Genomic DNA, 20,565 nt, shown 5'->3' with positions numbered 1-20,565 from the left:
ATGTTTTACATGATTGCATATATATATATATATATATATATATATATATATATATAACCTCTATCAGACCACTTACCATCTTTGGGAGGGGGAGGTAAGGGAAGGAGGGAGAAAACTCAGAACTCAAAAAAAATTTTTTAAATGAATGTCAAAATTTGTCTTTACATGTAATTGGGGGCAAAATACTATGTTAAAAAGTACCCATGGGCTGGGCATACAAAGCACTATGTATGCTAGGTTCTGGGGAATACAAAGACAAAAGGAAACAATGCCTGCCCTCAAAGAGAGCATTCTAGGAATCAATGGACACAGATGGAGTGAATGCAAAGTACCATTTAATCCCATCCCCTCCTTTTACAGTTGAGGAAACCGAGGCTAAGAGACTTGCCAGGATCTCACGAGGAGTGTCAGAGGTGGGATTTGGCCCAAGACCTCTCCATTACATTATGTTGCCTCTTGATAGCTTAACAGCTGAGGATTTTGTTGTTCAGTCGGTCACTTCAGTCCTGCCCAACTCTCTGTGACCCCATTTGGAATTTTCTTGGCAAAGATACTGGAGTGGTTTGCCATTTCCTTCTCCAGCTCATTTGACAGATGAGGAAACTGAGGCAAATGGGATTCAGTGACTTGCCCGTGGTCACACACCTAGTGTCTGAGGCCGGTTTTGAACTCAGGAAGATGAGTCTTGCTGACTCCAGGCCCGGAGATCTATCTACTGCATCACCTAGCTGCCCATATCTGGGAATACCCAAACAAAATAAAAAACAGTCCTTTCCCTCAAGTAGCTTATATTCTCCCGAAGGGATACAACATGTAAAAAAGAAATAAATAGCCCACTATTTAGCACAGCGGATAGTGCTAGATTTACAGTCAGGAAGACATGAGTTCAAACCCTGCCTTAGACACTAGCTGGCTGTGTGACCCTGGGCAGGTCATGTAACCTGCCCCAGTTTCCTCAGCTGTATAACGCGGATGATAATAGCCCCTACCTCCCAGCAACCCTGGGAGGTTCAAATGAGATAAAATACATAAAGCACTCTGCAAACTTTAAAGTGCAAATAAATGCTAGCTACTATTATTGTTGTTAATACTGTCATTAGACAAGAACATACATAACAATTTGAGAAGAGAGGGAGCCAGGCACAACTTCCCAAGTGAGTCTTGAAAGAAGCTGGGCATTCTAAGAGGCAGAGGGGAGGAGGGAGTGCATTCCAGGCAGAATGTTGCAGCTGGAAGGGGCTTTCGAGATGTCTTGTCCATCCTTTCATTTTACAGAGGAGTAAACAGGCCCAGAGAGGACTCGTGGCTTGTTTAGAACACGTCGTTATTAAGTGGCAGAGCCTGAACACAAACCTGCTCCTCTGGATTTCAAAATCTGTGCTCTTTCCACCACACCACAGCTGCTTCTCCTGGAGATCCCAGCAGGCGTGACCATAACGTAAGCATCAAGGCAATATCTTTGCCCCATCGGCAACAATTTGTAATTTTTTTAAAGAAGGTTTAACATTATGCCAAGCGAGTAGTACGTGTTTTGGGAGCAGTGTTAATTAGTGGTAGTGATGTGTGCACACACAGAGTGTGAACAGAGAAGGCTGGTGGGGCCCAGACTAGCGGCCTCTCCAGGTCAGTCATGTTCTGAACCCTGAGACACCAAAGGACACCCCTGGCCTCTTGTGGGGATTTTCTTCATGAACCAGAACCCTGTCAGAGCTTTTTGTGTTGATGTTCATTTAAGTCGTGCGGTAAAAAGGAATAAGCATTAGTCACAGACAAGGCTATTTTGGTGAGCGCTGTGTTTATGAAACAAAGACCACTGGCAAACAAACCTCAGTGGACACACAGGCATTGCCACAAGCATAATTTTATTCAGTACCTGCTGTGGGCCAGGCAAGGCACAGCACTGGCACTTGGGATACAAAGACAAACAAAGGGCAAGTCCCTGCCTTTGAGGAGCTTACATAGATGTAGACCTTACATAGCTTTAAAAAGTCCACACAAACTGCAGGAAGCCTCCCTTCCTCTCCCTTCACCAATTGACCTCCTCTCATCCCTTAGAACGGTTAAGAGTGAGATAGTAGCCAGGGTGGCACTTAGCAAGTACCACTCAGATAATACAAATAATGCCGAGTAATTTTGAGGATTACAAAACCAGGTGATGGTCAGGTTTTTGGGCCCTGATGAAGCTTTTGAGGTCCCTTGCCAGTTGTCTAGTACTGAGAGTTAGTAAGCAGTGATCTAGCAATCCGCCTGCTCCCCACACCCTCCCTCCCTCCCCCCCCCATTAGCCTGACTCTGTTTTGTTTGCTAGGTAAGGATTCCCCACTAACTGAGATAAGCTCTTCTTTGAACTTTCCAACTTGGTCCAATTGGCTTGGAGTAAACAGTCTAAGGAAAGAAGTTCTCCTCAAACCAAAAGCATTTAGTCCTATTACTAAATTAAAAAGTGGAAACTGGAGATTTTTAAAAGGTTGGTGTTTCTCAGAGCACGTAGATACATTGGACCATCTGCTGGAAATCCTCGATGGCTCACACCAGCTTAAGCTTTCTTGGTCTTCTTCAGGTAGCGAGCTCGCAATCCCTTATTTACAGACATTGAAATTTTCATGGAAAGCCATGAAGGCATTAGGAGGAAGATCCAGCCCTAGAAAGGAAAGAGATAAAACAAGGCTCTAAGCCCATCTTCCAAAGATGGAGGATTTCCCTGGTGTGTCTATCCACTCACTTCCCAGATGCAGATTGCCATCCCTCTCTCTGACCTGTGGGGGCTGTAGCCACCATCATCCATTAGCCATCCTGGTAATAAGCTTCTTCTGATCAGCCTAGGCTGCTGAGCACTGACACACAGAGTCTAACACTGGGCCTCCAGGGAAGGGTTTCCACTGAATGAGAACCTGTCCAAACATCTGCTCCCTGGCATAGCCTGAGAACCTAGGGTCATCTACATGCACAAGGAGGCACTGGACATTAGCAGAAATTCAATTGGGGCTACACTAAAGCATGTGGTTTTATATCCTCAACTACTTTGAGGGGATCAGACTTGTATTTGAAGCTGCCAGGGTAAGGGAAAGCCCTCTACCAATGTAGTCGATCACCTTGCGTGCCTTAGAATTATCCAGAGCCTCTGAGAAACTACTACACAACCTGCCCCGGGTCACAGAGCCAGTATGAACAGAGACAGGAACTGAAACCAGGCTTCCCGGCTCTGAGGCCAGCTCTCCACTCGCTAAGCCAATCTACATCAAGAATTATTTTTAAATGTGATTTTTAAATCTATCTGATTTTAAGGCCTTTTTTAAAATCAAAGACAGTATAACCCAGAAATAATTTCTTGCCATGTCTAAAAACTATCCATGATTTATTGCTGCACCCACTGCTTCAAAACAGAAATTCTGATCACAAAGAAAATTTTTTTAAAGTATCTTATCATAAAAAGAAAAAACTGAGATGTGAAAACTCTTTATTCTTGATAAAGAACAACCTACCATAAGGGTGTGGACCGGATAGCCATTGGTGCGGGACTGCATACCAACTGTCTTAATTGCAGACTTCACAAATGTGTCTGATGATGGCTTATCCAAGGTTGGCTTCCGGATTTTGGCCAGTTTCGTGGCCACAAAGAATGGCAGGACACTCTGGAAAACAAAGCATATTGACCTAAAGTGAGAAAACATTATGTTGCTAATTCATATTTTCCCAAACAGAATTCAGAACCATGTTTGAAGCAAAATGATGCATCTCAAGTTCCCATCTCAAAAGGGAATCTTTCTCCCGGCCTCAGCAGAAGGCAGCAGGATAGGATACAACCTATAACACAAAGAACCAACATGAAACATAACCACCCATATCAACCAAACAGGAAAAACAAAAGAGAAATGGCAGTAATAAGCCAAACTGAGGCATCAACTGCAAGACCGGAATGGTCCAGGACAGGGTGTTCTCACCCAACTATTCTGCTAAACAGAGCACAGGATTATTAAGCAAAAAAGATTGAAGATTTAAAACTCCTGTAAAGGAAAATCACAATCTCCTGCTTCAGTGGGTTAGATGAAGTCTGGTGGAGAGTGCATCAAAGATCTAGTCCCCATTAAATGTGCTTTCCAGTGACTGCTCGTGGAGGTGCTTGCCACCTCCCTCTGATAAGGGGCTGCACCAACAAAGGTGGATTGAAGGCTGGTCATAGAGAGAACCCACCTACTCCAATACTATTTAGCCAATGTCAAGACATGTAGAAGAAGGTCCTTAGAACACTGATGGAAGAACATGAATGATCGGTAGGTTTGTCAGAAGCTTGGTTCCCATGGGCAAAGGCAACATAAGCAGCATGGGATTAGAAGGCATGGAGAGGCTATGATTACCAAAGCGGGCATCCACCCATCAAAGCAGTCAGATGACTTTACTTGGGACAGACAGATAAACCATTTATTACTCATTTCTTATGAATGTTACAAACATGGGGTATTTGGGAGAAATGATCGCCACCTCCCTTTGAAAATCCTTTCTGTCACTGTCTCACAGTGTTGCCAGCCTCTCACCCCCAATCCAAACCATTCGACTTAATAGAAAAACAAGGCCTAGTAAATTTAAAGGCACCTCCGTGATTCTAGCGGTCCCTCTGCAGCTTGTGCTGGTGAACATGCATGTGGCATAATAATCACCAACAGCCAGAAACCATGAGACTGCATTGCCCGGCTGGGCCACTTGGTGGTGCCACAGGACAGTTCATCATTCAGGTGGCGACTAGGCCAGCGGGCAGTCCAGGTGAGCGTTTGGAAAGACAAATGAGAACGTGCTGGTCTCTCAAATCAAAGTGCTCCCCTCCAGGGCAGCCAAGGTGGCAGCTGGCAAAGGCTTGGGGCCAGAAGGGATCCCAGAAATCACCTATTCCAGCCTCTTCATTTTAGAGATGAGGAAACAGGCCCAGAGAGGCTAAAACATTTGTCTTCCTCAGGTCACACAGAAACAAGGTGGGAGCTGGAGTCTGAGCCCAGGTCCTCCGGCTGCACAGACCTACTGCATTACCTTCTCTCCTGTGCACTTCTGGGATACCCTGGTCTACGTGAGGCATGGGGTCTTCTCTCTCCATGGAGCCTCGCCCTCCTCCCAGGATCCTACGGCATTTTGTCGGACTCTCTCCTTGCCCCAGTGTGTGCCCAGACCACATACATCTGCACGCTGCTCTACTTCCACCATCAGGATGTGGATTTCCATCTTTGCATCCCCAGCACCAGCGTGGGGCCTTGTGCCTGGCAGGAGGCATTTGGTGAAGGGTTGTTCATTTGATGTGAAAGAGAACCACAGAACATGAGAGCTGGACCTTGACCTCCAATCAGGGGGAAAAGAGGCCTCCAAAGGCCAAATGGCTCTCCCTGGCCATACTGAAAGTACTGAGTAAAAGAGCTGGGAGAAGCTCTTGGACTCTTGGCGTGATTTCCAGACTCAAGGGAGAGAAAGGGCCGGGAGTTTTTATAAAATCAGGGTTTTTTTTTTTTTTTTTTGCAATCAGAGCTTCTAAAGAAACATCCAATCCAGTTTCTGTCACTAGGGCGAGTGGTCAGGCAGACAAGTGACTCTAATGCTCCCCCTAGTGGTAGAAGTCCCACAAATTTCTTAGTCATTCCTCACCAAAAATGACCTCACCTCTAATTCACATTAGAGGCACCAATCCTGATGAAAGTACCAGTTCTTATAAAATCATAATTAAATAAATAAAAGGTCAAGGTAAATTGGATTAGTTCAAGTGCCACAATATGAAAACATTCCTCAAAAAGAGAAAATGAACCAAGTTTAGTATGATCCCAGACTTATTACTGTATGCTGATAACTCCCAAACTCACCCCTGACAAGAAAAGATTGGTTCTAAACGATGCATTCTGGAAATATGCATTTGGCTATTCACTTTAAAGCATTAAGTACCTCATCTGTGCTACCTATTGTCCTAGGTACTGGGGTCACAGACAAAACCACAATGGCCCAGCCCATAAGGGGCTCTACTGCAAAGCCCAAAAGGCCCTGGGTGCAATTTACAAAATTGGGTCTAGGCCTCAAGATTCTAAGGAATGGCCAACTGGAGCTGCAGAGTCTTTCTCTCTTTTTTTCAAATCAGAAACAATCTTATTTTGTATTAAATTATTACTAAAATGCATTTTCCCCAATGCGCCTCAGAGGCAGAATTTACAGGTTCAGTTTTAAACATTTTCAAGGCTTTACCACTTAAAGTTCCATAAATTCAATCTGTTGTGAATGCAGAGGACCTAGTCCTCTCAATAAATTATGTCTAGAAGTGGCTACTGATATTGACACAGGACAAGAAATGGTGCTACGTTGGTAAGGACAAGCGCATGTCAGACTACGGCCAGCTTTTACTAAAAGGTGGCATTAAAAAGAGTTACTTTTGTTTTCAAAGACCAAGGAAGGCGCTTTCGTGTTAAGTAACGCCTTCTCTCCCCAGCAGTTTTTGGGGGACCAAAGACATTCAATAAACTTGTTTAAGGTCACATGCCCAGGCTAGAGGAGAACCAGAAAGCAAGCCCACTTAAGAGGCCTCAGGGTATATCTTGGCTGAGATTGCAGTTAGGTGACTTGGTCCAAATCCCAGCTCTGCCACTTAATACCCGGGTGATGTGGGTAGATAGCCTGTGTCTCCCATCTCTATCCAGCTTCACGTCCCACACCAGATGCTCTAGCCCAAAGGGCCTCTTGGTCATTCTCCACCGACAGCTCACATCTTTAATCACTCTGGTCCTGCAGCCTACAATACCTTCAGCTCTATTTCATTTCCCATCCATTCTTCAAGGATGAGATCAAATTTCACCTTCCTTCATTTCCCCAAGTGAGAAAGGGTATCTCTTGCCTCTTAGCTCCCCTAACACTATGTATCTGTTTCTCAAAACACAGTCTATCTTATATTATTGTTATCTGTATATGTCTTATTTCTGCTAGACTGTAAGCTCCTGGCCGGAAGAGATTATATTCACCTTACTGTATTATACCTTATTCATAAGACTGTTTAAACTGAAGCAATGAAAATAGTCCATCAAAAAAAACCCACAAAAAGGAGGAATGATACCTTCTTAAATCAAAATAATCAACCTCAGAGCATTCGAGTGAATTCTGAGTTGTTCTCCCCCTCTCAGTTCTTCAATCTGTCCACTGACCGATCAATCAGAGAACTAAATGTGACCCATTCCTCTAGAGTAGAAACAGAAAGAAACCGCCAGGTCAATGAAGTGAGTATGACTGTGATCAGCAATACGCCCAGCTTTTGATTAGTCAAAGCAGTAAAGATAAGGATCATAGGACTAAAAGATGCCAAATTTGGAGTAAGCCCAAGATAGGCCTACTCAAACGAGCCTGACTCTTGTTAAGAATAAGAATCAATTGAATTCCCAGTCATAATGGAAGACAATGATGACAAAGGCATCTCAGCTGGCAAAACGTTTTTTGCTCTGGCAATAATACCAAGGATCTGGTTTCTCATCCAGGGAATGGTCTGGCCTCTGCAGCAGCTGCCATGGCCAAATGCCCTACGGATTCTAGACTCAACAATTCCAGAAACAAAAGTGGGTCAGTATCTTCTTCAAATACAACAAGGCCTCTAGCCCAAATGGGGCTGCACTCACCCAGCATAAAACCATTCCTGCTATGTGGCGTCCTAATATCCAGGCTCCATCAGCTCATTCCATTCTTAGCTGCTTCAAAGGGCTACCTAAGATCTGCTATGAACTGTGAATGTGCTGGTCCAATGAGCAGCGTCCCAGGAAAGGCAAGAGAAAGATAGGAAAAGTGGCACTGGCCATGGGGAAGGTGCTTTCCTATCCCTGCTAAATACTGAAGGAATATCTTTGAGGTACATGAAGTCAGTCTTTAACAAGTCAGAGGCTTACACCGTTGTCCTCAACTTGCGGAACAGGTGGAGAGGTTTAAATATTGAGCTTGCCCCATGCTTGGGGATGAGCACTGAGCACTTGTCATCCTGATCTAGACAAAACGGGCTGTTTTAAACAAAACAGCAATACCACCTTTAATTTAGGGAAGTATTCAATGCCTAGAGTGTCAGGAGTGGAATAAAGTGGAGAGAGAGCCAACCTTAAGAGTTGATCAGATTTCCAGCTCTACCTCCCCAACGGCTGACCCTGGGCAGGAGTGTATCAGTCTACATAGATGGTTCCTCACATCCTCACTGAGAGCTCCCTACACCTATGAAATCACAGGTCTAGTCCATTCAATCCCGAATTATACTGAAGGTCAGCAATTCAGAGGCACATAATCACTTGTTATCACTACTATTTCTATCAATAAAGTAAGCTATTCATCAGCATTTGGATGAAAGAATCAATGACAGCAGAGAGAGTTGGACTCTCCTCACCCATGAAAACAAGTATTTAAGAGAAAAGAGATAAGAAGGATAAAAAGAAGAGAAAGAGGCTTGGCCAGAGAGAAAAATTTAACATTGGTTCCATGGAGGGAAAGTAACAGACACATCTCATTCATCCCCCAAGAAACTGAATTAAGGGAATAATAAAAGACAAGTATGAAAACACTTTTCCCTAATGGGGGGGAGTGGGAAGAGGATTGGAAAGAAGAGTAGTAACAAAGGAAGAAGAAGAAAAGGTCTCCTTATTCAGGCAGACAGGTGGTGCAACAAGTAGGTAGAGTGCTGGGCCTGGAGTCAAGAAGGCCTGAGTTCAAATTCAGCCTCAGACACTAGCTCTGTGACCCTAGGCAAATCACTTGACCACTGCCTGCCTCAGTTTCTTCATCTGTAAAATGAGGCTAACAGTATCTACCTCCCAGAGGATAAAATGAGATAATATCTGTAAAGCACTTTGCAAACATGAATGCCCTACATAAATGCTAAGTTATTATTACTTATAAAGAAGTAGCATCACATCCTCAAGTCTCAAGGAACTAAAACTTACTTAACTCTGGTTTACAGATAACAGACTTGGGAAGTCCAAGCTTGATTATCCCTGAGATGCACTGCAACAGGACCTCAAGGGTGACTGCAGACATTTAAAAGTAATGTCTGAGCAAGGACAACATCCCCAGGGAAAGAACCATGCTCAACCAGGCAAGAATCCCAGAGCTGGAAGAGGCTCCCAGAGATTCTCTGCAACCCCTGAATCCACCCCCAAACTGAAGCATTCCTGGCAAGTACCTAGTTCCTGCTCTACCATCGTTAGTGATGGGGAACTCACCACCTCCCCGGGCAGTTCATTCCATCAATGACAGGAAGTTCTTCATACTGAGTCAAAATTTGTTTCTCTGTAACTAGCACAGAGTGAAGACATTATGTCTTGGGATAAAATTATTACCCACAGAGGAAACAAAATAACCCTAAAGAAATACCATTTTCATTCTGAGTTTCATTTTGACATGATTTTTTTTAACCTTCAATCACAATTTGACATTGAAGGTCTCTTACTTCAGGATACTGATACACACACACACGCACACATACGTGTAATGACTGATTTTGAGCCCTCTCCTATGTAAATACTTGGCATTCTAGCACAGGGAAAGAGGATATGGACAAAAGCTGCACTGAATGGATAGTCCCCCTGTTTGTTGGAATAGCCCAGAGCCAGGAGGAGAAGGCAAAAACGCTCCCTGAACAGGATACTAATGCACGCAATGAGCTCACCCCCAAAGCTTGTGCCACCTTAGGCTGCATCAACAAATGAATGCAAAGGGCATTTCCTAAATGCTTCCTGTTGCAAAGCCCTGTGCTGAGCTCTAGGGAGAGGAGGCCCTGCTCCAGGGACAGCCTCCCTGCTCTCAAGGAGATGACCCTCTAGCAGGTGTGAGGATAGAGGGGGTTTCAGCAACAAGTCAGATGGAAAGACTCAATGGTCCTGAGGGCACAGGGGCAACTCAGATGGCGAAGAATCTTTTCTGACTCATTTCCATCGGTAAAACCACTACGTGACTCTACTGGTAAGCCATCTGATGGCGCCAAGAACCTGGAGGTGAGAACGCCCCTTTCCTGTCTTCCACAGCTGTGGCTGCTGAGGAAGTGGGAGCTGCAGCACCTGCAAAGGCAGTTGCTAGGTTACACCTCCCAAGAGTCGTTTCCCTGGATGAAGGCTCTGAGGGTTGGACAAGACGTACGATCTGTTGTCTAGGGGAGCACTGCTATCATTAAGGCTCTAGGGCTTACGTGCCCATTGGTGGCAGGTAGCTGGGCAGAGATGTTGGGGACCTTCCCCACGTGGGCTGCTCTCTTTGATGATGGCACCAGAGGCCAGGCTGAATGCAAGCTGGGGGCCTGGGGGCAGTTCAATTTTCAGGGCTCTGGGGCGGAGTCCTGGGCTCTTTCTATCTAGGTCTGAGAAAAGCTGATGGCCAAAATGGTGGTTTGAGCTGAATGAAACATGCAGCTTCTCTGAGATACTGCTTCAGCTAAGTTTCCCTGCCTGCCACAATGGGGGCAGTTGGGCAGTAGTTTGTGTTGGGGGACAACACACATGCACTGATGAGGCTGGCAGGAAGACTAATAACCATGCCATATAACAAACACCCTAAAAAACCGGGCATGTTTTACCTGGAGTCAAGGAGATGGAAAGGGAACATGATAGTAGCTCCCAAGTATCTGAGGGGTGGTCTAAGAAGAGGGATCCAACCCTGCCTCTACAGTGTAGAGCTAGAAGACACAGAGAAGCAAGTTTCAGCTTGATGTAAAGAGTTCCCTAATAATCAGAGCTATCCTGAAGTGCAACGGACTGCCGTCCCTCTCCCTGAAAGGCTGGACAGATACTCCTAAAAGACACTGTTTTTCTGCATACTAGGTATGGACAAGACCTCGGACATCCCTTGTGACTCTGTGAGATGGCTTGAAGCCCCATTCCACTTCCATTTGCTGGTCCATGTGACCTGGGCCAAGTCACTTTCTCTGTGAGCCTGTCACTTCACCAGTAAAATGGGGATAGGAGACTTCCCTCAGAGGACAGTGGTGGAAATCAAATGAGAGAACATCTAGAAAGCCTTCCCTTCTCGGGTGTCACCTTCTCTCTAATTTGTCTCTTCTCCTCCTTTACATGCTGCTTCCCTCTTTAGAACACAAGCTCCCCGAGGGCAGGCTTGGTGTTTTTGCCTTGCCTCATATGCCCAGTGCCTGGCACATAGCTAGTGCTTGTGGATTACGGGAAGGCCTCTTCTGTAGACTGTCAAGGGCCATACAGATCTGGAGTACCCCTCCCACGACTCTAGTTGCTTCTTTTGGAATCAGAGTTTGTAGGTGTGGGTATTCCCTCCACCAGGGCGGACTGAATTCCCTCTATGACTCAGCCTACTTTCTGAGAACTGCTGTAGCCAAGAAAGTGATGAGCCTCTCCAAACAGTGCTTGAACAAGCGACACACACGGTGTGTGGCTGGGACTGCAGTGGAAGCCCTTCCAGATTGCCACGGCCTTGCAATCCACTGGAAGAGCATTAAGGAACCAGGGTCAGCTCTACACCACACTGACACAGAGGACAACAGACATGGGGGAATAAGAACAATGAGTCCTTGTAACACAAACAATGGAGTAATATTATAATAACTTACATTTCATTCAAGGAGCAATAGTGGCCAGAGAGGATTCTGGGAAGATGGCGGAATAGGTCAGAAAATTCCAAGCTCTCAAGATTTCCCCCCACAAAAGAGTTAAAATAGCACCTTAGGGCAAACAAAGTGTGGGTAGAGACAAAGAAAAATAGGGGCACAACCAGGATCTTCCTCGGACAGTTTGAGAAGATCTGAAGAAAAACCCCAGGACCAGGTTTGGTCCCGGTGAAGAGGAAACACCTCCAGGCTAGGTTCTATTTTAACAAGTGGCAAGTCACTTGAATAACTAGTGGCAAGCCCCAGGGCTAGTTGGTTTGAGAGACCAGCCTCATCCACTGGAACTTTTCACCCCGGGATAGTGAGGGAGTCGTGCCTTTGAGCCCAGGAAGATTTCGGGAACCTCTGCTGACGAGGAATGCCAGACCCAGCTGTGCTCCGAAGAGCAGCAGGGGTGGGGGGGCCAAGAAGGAACCAGCACATGCCTGGTGGGGCAGTGGGGCAGAAAGCCCCTGGCTGTGGGCACTTACAGGAAGTTGGAGGTTTGGCTTTGGTTCCAGGTGACAGGAGAGAACTGAAGATTTGGGGCAAGAGGCACCATTTCCCACACCCCAGGTACAGAGGTATTACAAAAATCAAGTTATTACCACACACACACAAAAAATGCACAAGCAAAGGAGAAAGAATCCAACCACAGAGACCTATTACGGGAATAGAGATGACTGGGGTTCATCTTCAGAGGAGGATACTGAAGTAAAGAAACCCCCAAAGAGCAAAGTCAAATGGTCACCTGTTCAAAAAAGAATTTATAGAAGATCTTAAAAAGGACTTTAAAAATCAAATGACATAGACAGAGGAAAAACTAAAAAAAAAAAATCCAAGAAAAACAAGAAGGTTATGAAATGAAGGTCAACCAATTAAAAAGGAGATCCAGAATCTCAAGGAGGAAAATGACACCTTGAAAATTAGAATTGGGCAAAGCAAAGCTAGTGAAATTATAAGAGATCAAGAAATAATTAAACAAAACATGAATAACGAAAAAACAGAAGAGAAAGTGAAACATAAGAAAAACACCCCAGATTTGGAGACTAGATCAAGAAGAGATAATATAAAAATGATCAGAGTAACTGAAAGCCATGATCAAAAAAAGAATCTTGATACAATAATACAAGAAATAATTAAAGAAAATTGTACCGAAGCATCAGAACAAGGCAGGGAAGTAGAAATAGAAAAAATCCATCGCACACCACTTAAAAGAGAGAAAACTCATAGGAATATCATAGTCAAATTCCAGAACCCCCAGCTCAAGGATAAGATATTAAAAGCATCAAGATTAAAACAATTCAAATATGATGGTGCCACAATTAGAATTACACAAGACCTCGCAGCACAGACATTAAAGGACCGCAGGTCTTGGAACACGATATACCGAAGAACAAAAGATTTGGGCCTCTAGTCAAAAATATCATACCCTTCAAATTTAAGTATTATCTTGAATGAAGAAAAATGGATGTTTGACAAACCCTCAGACTTTCAAGACTTTGTTAAAAAGAATCCTCAACTTAATAGAAGATTCAACATACAAGAACCAAGAGAAACATAAAGTACACACCAAAGACTGACTATAAGGGATTCATAAGAACAGACTGCTTATCTTTTACATAACATAAAATGTAAAATGTATGTCTAACATTCTTATTAATAATTGTCGAGCTTATGAGAAAGGGGGATAAACCTATGATATGAATTTAAAAAGTAAAACCATTTAGAAAGCTAAAAAGAGTAACTATTTTATACAAAAGAGGTACAAGAAGAAGAAAGGATACAGAGGATTTGGATGGTGGAGGAGGACTGGTAGTTCTGGTAACCTACTTTCATCGGGAATGGGTTTAAGAGGGAACAATACATATATATTTAGAAGAGTATAAAAGTCTTCTAAATTTAGAAGAAATAAAATGGTAGGGGTATAGTGAGGGAGGAGAGGACAAGGGAAGGATTTTTAGAGGGGAGAAAGAGGGAACAGGTAAAGGGAGTTTAGATCAATGGGAATGGGAGGATAGGGAAGGGATCCTTGGAGGGAGGAAGGCAAGTATTAGGAGGGCAGGGTGGTTGGTGGAGGATGGGAATGGGAGGATAGGGGAGGGATCCTTAGAGGGGGGAAGGCAAGTAATAGGAGGGCAGGGTGGCTGTTGGATGGCAGGGGGGCGGGTAGGCAAGTAACAGGAAGGTGATGTAGTGGGCAGAAGTAAAGTAGAGGAGGCAGGAGGGATAGGAAACAAAAGATGTACAAATATAAAAAAACAAAGCAGGAGTAGAGTATGTTTGAGAAAGTGTATGTCTATATATGTATAAGTGTATGTATATATAAAGAAACACATCTAAATTATATTGCAGCTTTCTGGGGGGAAGGGGGGAGGGTAAAAAAAGAACAAGTTAAAAAGTGCACAAGAGAGAACAAAAGAAAACACAAGGAAGCAAAGAAAAGATGGACAATTCTCAACACAAGGTGTATTATTTATCATACAGGCTTTCTTGAAATGAAAATTTGTTACATATTTTGAATCCTCTCCTATGTTCTGCTATGCACATGACATGCTTTTTTTCTTACTTTATATTTAAGTTTCAATATTTAAGTTCATGATGTGTTTTTGTCTCTCTTTTCTATTTTGTATTTGTGTTCTGGTAAAATAAAATAAAAAACTGCCCAAAAAAAAAAAAGCAGTGGTGACCCAGGGAGAAAGGGAATAATATAATGCCACAGAGAATTAAAGCCCAGATCAGAGAACAGTAAGCTGGAAGGCTGATCTTGGAGAACAGCTGGTCCAACCCACTTAACAAAGAGATGAGGAGACTGAGGCCCCAAGAGGTAACATGGCTTCCTCAAGGCCCCGTAACCAGTAAATGGCAGAGGTGGGACCCAAATCCAGGGCTCTGGAGTCCTTCAAATCTAGCATCTGCCAGGAAGGTCCCGATATAATGGTTTATCCACAGGAGCACCAGACATGCAGGTAGAGATTTTGGATGCAGGAGGACAGCGCCTGGTGGTGGGGGCATTCAGACCACCAGGGCTGCTAGAACATGACACCACAGGGAGTGAGATTTTAGACCAGGTCAGCATCCGGCTGACTCCAGGATTAAGTGATAAGATAATAACACTCCCATCCCCAACGGGCAAGACAGTACCTCTGTTCTTTTGGGAACACTGATGTGCCCAAGGTCTACACAAAGAGAAAGAGATATGGCCTTGAAAGCTTGATGGGGTGGCTCTGAGCCATGAGGAAGGCTAATGACCTACTCTGGTGGGCCAGTAATTGCCTAGGTCTGGGATATGGCTGATAGTTTCGAGAGCTGCCTTGACAGGAGGGCCTGGATTCCAGCAGTGCCAACTAGCTTCCAAAACAGCAGCAGGAGAACATGATAGCAACCCTCAAGTCCAAATGGCAGACTTACAGGATAGAAACTGAGAAATGTTTTGCTAGGTCCCAAGAGGCAGAACTAGAAGCAAAGGGTAGGAAGGTGCTGGCATGGACAGCCAATTTCAACTGAATGTAAGGAAAAACTTCGTTGACAGAGCTACCCAAAAACAGAACAGGGGCTTCTGGAGGACATGGAGGGGTTCTAGTAGAGGCCAGACGACCACCTGCTGCACACATTACAGTGGGGGTCCTTTCTCGGGTACAGATTTCACCAGATATCCCCAAGCTTCCCTCAAACTCTGAGAGATAAGGCTGGCCCTGCCCCAAAATAAACAATGGTTGGGCAGCGGCACATTCCCAGAGGTGTATTTGTCGATGCCCTTCCTGACAGCTATCCCATGGGCCATTATTATCCTGCGCCCTCAGTTACTACTCAATAACCAGCTGAGAATGGCACGAGTAAAAGCACCTGGCAGTATTTCTGGGGGCTCCTACCCTCTGGTACTGCTAGTCGTCAGAGCACTGTTGCTGCACCAATTTTCTGGGATGATGCTGGGTGATGAGATCAGTCTAAACGTTATCCCAGGATCCAGCCAGCAGTAGTGAGTAGGCTTTAGTGAAATCAAATGCTCTGTCCTTACAGGGCACTTATTCCTTTTGTGGCACATACAGATCTGAGGGTTGATAGTGCAATGGTGAATACATTAGAATTTTAATCAGAGGGGCCAGGGTTCAAGACTCTTGGGCAGAAGTCTTCCTAGAGCAGGCCAATGCAGGGAACAGAACCCTGGACTCAGGCTCCAAGGCCCTGGGTGTGAATCGAGCTCTTCTACTCATAACCTGTGGGACCTTAGGCAAGTGACCTTCCCTTTCTATGACTCTCTCCTTCATCTCTCTGGGGAGGAGATGACTCCATGGAATCAAAGGTCCCTGTCAGCTTTAAGCCCTATGACTCTACAGCTTTCTCTATAAGCTCTGGTATATAATAGAGTCTGCACCATTTCTGCTTAAACCACTTTCATGACGCCCTTGGTTTGGCTTTGGGTATAAACTCCCACTTAAAAGTTTGGGGAATATTTTTCAGAAGTCTAGATTTCCCTGGCACAAGCCAAAGGGAAACTGCATCTTTAATGGTGTGTTAACGTCACATTCACTTACTTAGGAACGTGATTTCCTTTCGTTGCCAAGACAGCCACAGTTGCTGTGGCAACCACTCAATAACAGGGATGCTTAACAGAAACAAACTCCACTCACCTGCACAAAGATGCCCTTGCTCCTGTATTCCGCATGGAGGCATTGGGAGAAGAAATCTACAAAAGCCTGCATGGGGTGGGAGGGGGGAGAAGAAAACACAGAGATGACATCAATCGGCTGATTTGTCGTCTTGGAAACGAGAAATAATCTGGCAACCAGGGAACGTGAGGGTTCCTCACCACTTGTTTTACTTTAAATAAAGACTGAGACCTCATACAATACAATAACAAGTTGGCTTCTGACAGCAATGCCATCATCAAACTAGATTCTGGATGAGGATTCAGTGGGAAGAAGTCCTCTGGAGCCAGTAGAAGCCTTGGCAAGGCTCAAGGTCTGGCACGACCATTTGTCATCTATGTGACTAGCTCATCAGTAACATGAAATAACAGTGCTCTGACCTAAGGGAGTGGCTGTGAGGAACAAATATGCCAATGTATATGAAGTGCTACAAAAATCAGTCGTCATCATCCTCTTCTATCCGCACATGGCTCTGGTCATTTGGTGGAACATAATGGTCCCAAGTTCATTAATTTTATAATTCTACTGCTTTCTAAGAAAGAAATTTATTTTATTCCTAGCTACTAAAAGATATAACCCCTTTCTTCCAATCACAATGTAAACAAAAACACAGTCAGAATTCTGTTTGATTTGGCTTGAAGAGACACAGAGAAATAAGCTCTAAGAGCTGAAAAGGGAACCTGACATCAAGTCAAGGGTCCTCTGGGGAGCTGAGACCCAGCAGGTGCTGACAGACAAGAGAACACTTTCTATCTTTTCCAAAACAACAACCTGGAGTCCCCTTTTCGAAGGGTAAGAAGGTGAAGCTACCCCACCTCTGGAGGTGCTAGGCACTATCTGATCAATGCGCTTCAAGTGTAAGGCACATGACATCAATCCTGACCCTGCAAGGTTCCGAGCCGGCAACATTCTGGCCAATGCGGCAGGGCAGGAAGCAAGCCTCAGAGTCCACTAAGCCTTGAGGAGGCATCCCACTCTACGGGCTCAGGCCATCAGCACATGCACATGGGTGTTTCCCTGAGAATGTGCCTGTGAGCCAGGACAAAAACAGCTCAAAAAGGGGTGCATGTGTACGTGTTCTTTCAAAAGAGGAGCAGCCGTTTCAGCACTCCCCCAGCCGACACAAACCAAAGAAAATGGATGTGTTGTAGGCAGTAGTTTGGCTCTTTTCCTTCCCTAACTACACTGACAGAGTAAAGCCAGGCCTTACTGCATGCTGCTAAGGCACACTTCATTTCAGCTATTTAAATGAGCAACGCCCATTCAAAGTATTATGCTACCAAGGTTTTCTCTTACAAAAAAAACGAGGCATCTCCAAGGGACCTCCCAGCTCTTGTGTGTGAAGATGACATAACGACTGACTCTCAACAGGGCCTGCACTCTGACCTTGCCCCACCCCGCCCCAGTACTGGGGATGGGCCATGCGGTCATCCACACTCTGCAGCCACAGAATGGAGCTCAGTGGCTGATGCGGGGATACTGAGGCTACAGGTAACATGCTAGCATCCCAATGAACTAATGGAGGAAGGCCATGTCTCGAGGGAATAATAACAACAATAACGACACGTGCAGACACACGGCTGGCTCCATGTTAAAGACGAGGAAACAGAGGCTCCAAAAAGTTGAGCTACTGCTCCAAGATTAAGCCCGGCACTTCTCGCCCTCAGGCCCGTGGTCTCTCCACAACCCCAGTCTGACTCTTACTGAATTATCTGGCTCTTGCTGGCAATAAAGCTACAAGAGCCAATGTTTCTTTGGATTGGGGATCTTGTTTTCGACAAGTATAATGCGTATAATGCCACCATATTGAAACAGTAAAAAATGGCGCTATTCAAATGTGAAAATCGCATATGCCTGCACTTTTCCTATCTTATTAAAGGAAGCATGACCTTTCTTTAATCAAAAATATATCTTGATAAGACTTCTGAGATGTCATTAATAAACTTTAGAAAAAACGAAATTCAAAACTGCCTTGCTTACTGAATAGGAGCCATCAAGGTCGTTTCCCATGATCCTCCTGCTGTGTTCTCCTATCAGAGTCCACACACCCTAAGTTCTTCCAGTATTTCAGATTAAAAAATAAACCTAAAAACTAGGAATATTGCTTTCTCTTTTAATAAAATGTTATGAAAATAAATTTGAATGTGATTAATAGGAATAAGTGTCCCTTTTCTTATTTCTAGGGACAAGTGTAGAAAAAGAGTTAATTACCCATCATCACAGATGGAAAAGCATGGCCAACAGACTAAATAATAAAATTCTCTCCACTTAAAAAATGGTTTTTTGAGTCTCTTCCATGCACGGGTTTCACTGTGTATTTGAGTGATTAGATTTACTTGTACTTTTCAACGTTTTCCTTTCTTGTTTCCACGATAGGTTTGATGATACTGAGTTCCCTTGTGTATGTGAGGATGACACAGGAGAGCACATGACTGTACTCCTCTGCCGCAGAGGTCGACGTGTGCTGATGATCCAGCCTCTTTAGCTTCCACCCTCTACCAACCACTAACCCACACTAACCACAACTGGTGGTTGACCAGGATTAGAAGAAAAGCTCACAGGTCCATGTGGAAGATGAAAGCCATGCGCTTGGTCCCAAGAACACCAGGTTCACAGCAGCCACAGACAACCTGAGCAGAGGCCCAGTCCTCCATGGCTCATGGGGGTCCAGCAGCAACGACCACAATATTAGATTGTAGGTACTTAGGTCTCCAATATGTCGATGGTCAGTCAGTAAGATGTGGGTCTGACCCTCTTACACCACAGCCATAGGACCATTAGACCATAAGCTCTATGGAAAGGAGCCTATCTTTTATGTAAACTGTTTATTCTTTATAATTCAGTATAGCTCTCTGCACATAGTAGGTACTAAATCAATGTTTATTGAAAGAAAGAAAAAGTGCAAGTTAGTCATTTAAAACAGATTTAGAATTCAAATGTTTCTGAACTTAGGGTAATACCTAGATATAACTTTCCCCTCAACAACAGAATTGAAAATTCATGTTTTCACACACACAAGAGATGCCATACTAGATCAGGTCAAGTCTACGGGTCTGTGGTCAAACCAAATGAGTGTTCTTTCCCTGCCAAAAGGGGCAAGGGACAGTTTGGTTCTTCTTTCTGGTCCGTTTGAAAACTGACAAGAATAAATACACAAAGGAGCAACAAGTTCATTAATATGGGAATTTAATCTACCAATACAGGTCACAATCTATCTATGATTTAGTAGACAAATCATGGGGATCCTCCTGTAACCCACAGACTTTAAATGACTTGCCTAGGGAAGCATCAGAAGTAATTCCTGAACTGAAGTCTCACAATTTATCCACTCTGCTATTCTCCAAGAAGGAAACTACAGGACATGCAAACTTCTATCATTTCTAACAATCTATTCTAATCTTTTTTTCCCAAATAAACTTTACCTTGGTTGCTGAGTAAACAGACAGCAGTGGAACTGGGTACATGCCACTGGCAGATGAGATGTTCAGAATTGCACCTTTAGATCTAAGAAGAGGAGGGAAAGACAGAGCATGTAAGGAGGACAGGCATTCACATTTCTATGTTTATTCGCCAACTCCTTTCCCCAGAGCAACTCTTCAAAGTCCATAGTACAAGTTCTGGTCCAGACACTTTATGATGCTTCTCATCATGAGAATACGGGGCATATACACAGGCTGTTTCTTAGATGTTAGCTACAGAAATACATCAGTTTAAAACTTCATTTCCTAACTATTTACTTAATCCAGATTTAAACTGACCTACAGTCACCACTGCAAGCACTGCCTAGGATAGACGATGGTCACTTGGTCATTGGGAGAGTCACAACTCTCCCAATGACAGGATCCATTTCACAGAGTTGGCTACATTATTTTCAATTTCTGTTCCACTTGCATAGAGGTACAACCCAAGGTAATTAAGGGTTTCCTCCTAAGGCTCTCCCTCCATGGACAAAGTATCAGTATTGCAACCCCCCAAACAAAAAGGAAACTCATTCATAAAAGCCTCTAGGATGGTCTACCTCTTCCATTAGGCCTTTTCTAGCCATTCTAGGTCTTTCTCTTCTGGGAGCTCCTGCACTCATTCTAGCATTTAATTAGAAGCCCAACTAATACTTAATAAAAATTTAATTTATGGGGGCGGAGCCAAGATGGCAGCTGGTAAGCAGGGAATAGCGTGAGCTCCGTACTGAGTCCCTCCAAAAACCTATAAAAAATGGCTCTGAACCAATTCTAGAATGGCAGAAACCACAGATCAGCAGAGGGAAGCAGGGCTCCAGCCCAGGACAGCCTGGATGGTCTCTGGGTGAGGTCTATTCCACACGGAGCTGGGAGCTGG

General features: G+C 44.3%; 1 protein-coding gene across 1 annotated transcript in view; it reads right to left on the bottom strand.

Annotated features, from left to right (window-relative positions):
• Positions 1-318: 318 nt before the first annotated feature.
• HSD17B12 (hydroxysteroid 17-beta dehydrogenase 12) overlaps positions 319-20,565 on the bottom strand; it is a 148,549-nt gene continuing 128,302 nt past the window's right edge. The window contains exons 8-11 of the mRNA XM_036764894.1: positions 19,653-19,734; positions 16,213-16,278; positions 3,483-3,632; positions 319-2,641 (exon numbers count right to left, since the gene is read on the bottom strand). Coding sequence (XP_036620789.1) covers positions 2,537-2,641; positions 3,483-3,632; positions 16,213-16,278; positions 19,653-19,734 — 403 coding nt within the window. The 3' untranslated portion in view covers positions 319-2,536. The remainder of the gene's footprint in view (positions 2,642-3,482; positions 3,633-16,212; positions 16,279-19,652; positions 19,735-20,565) is intronic.

Source organism: Trichosurus vulpecula, chromosome 6 (genome assembly GCF_011100635.1).
Source record: "Trichosurus vulpecula isolate mTriVul1 chromosome 6, mTriVul1.pri, whole genome shotgun sequence".
Lineage (NCBI taxonomy): Eukaryota > Metazoa > Chordata > Mammalia > Diprotodontia > Phalangeridae > Trichosurus > Trichosurus vulpecula.
The sequence above is the reverse complement of the archived record's forward strand: the minus strand, read 5'-3'. Positions and strand labels throughout refer to the sequence as shown.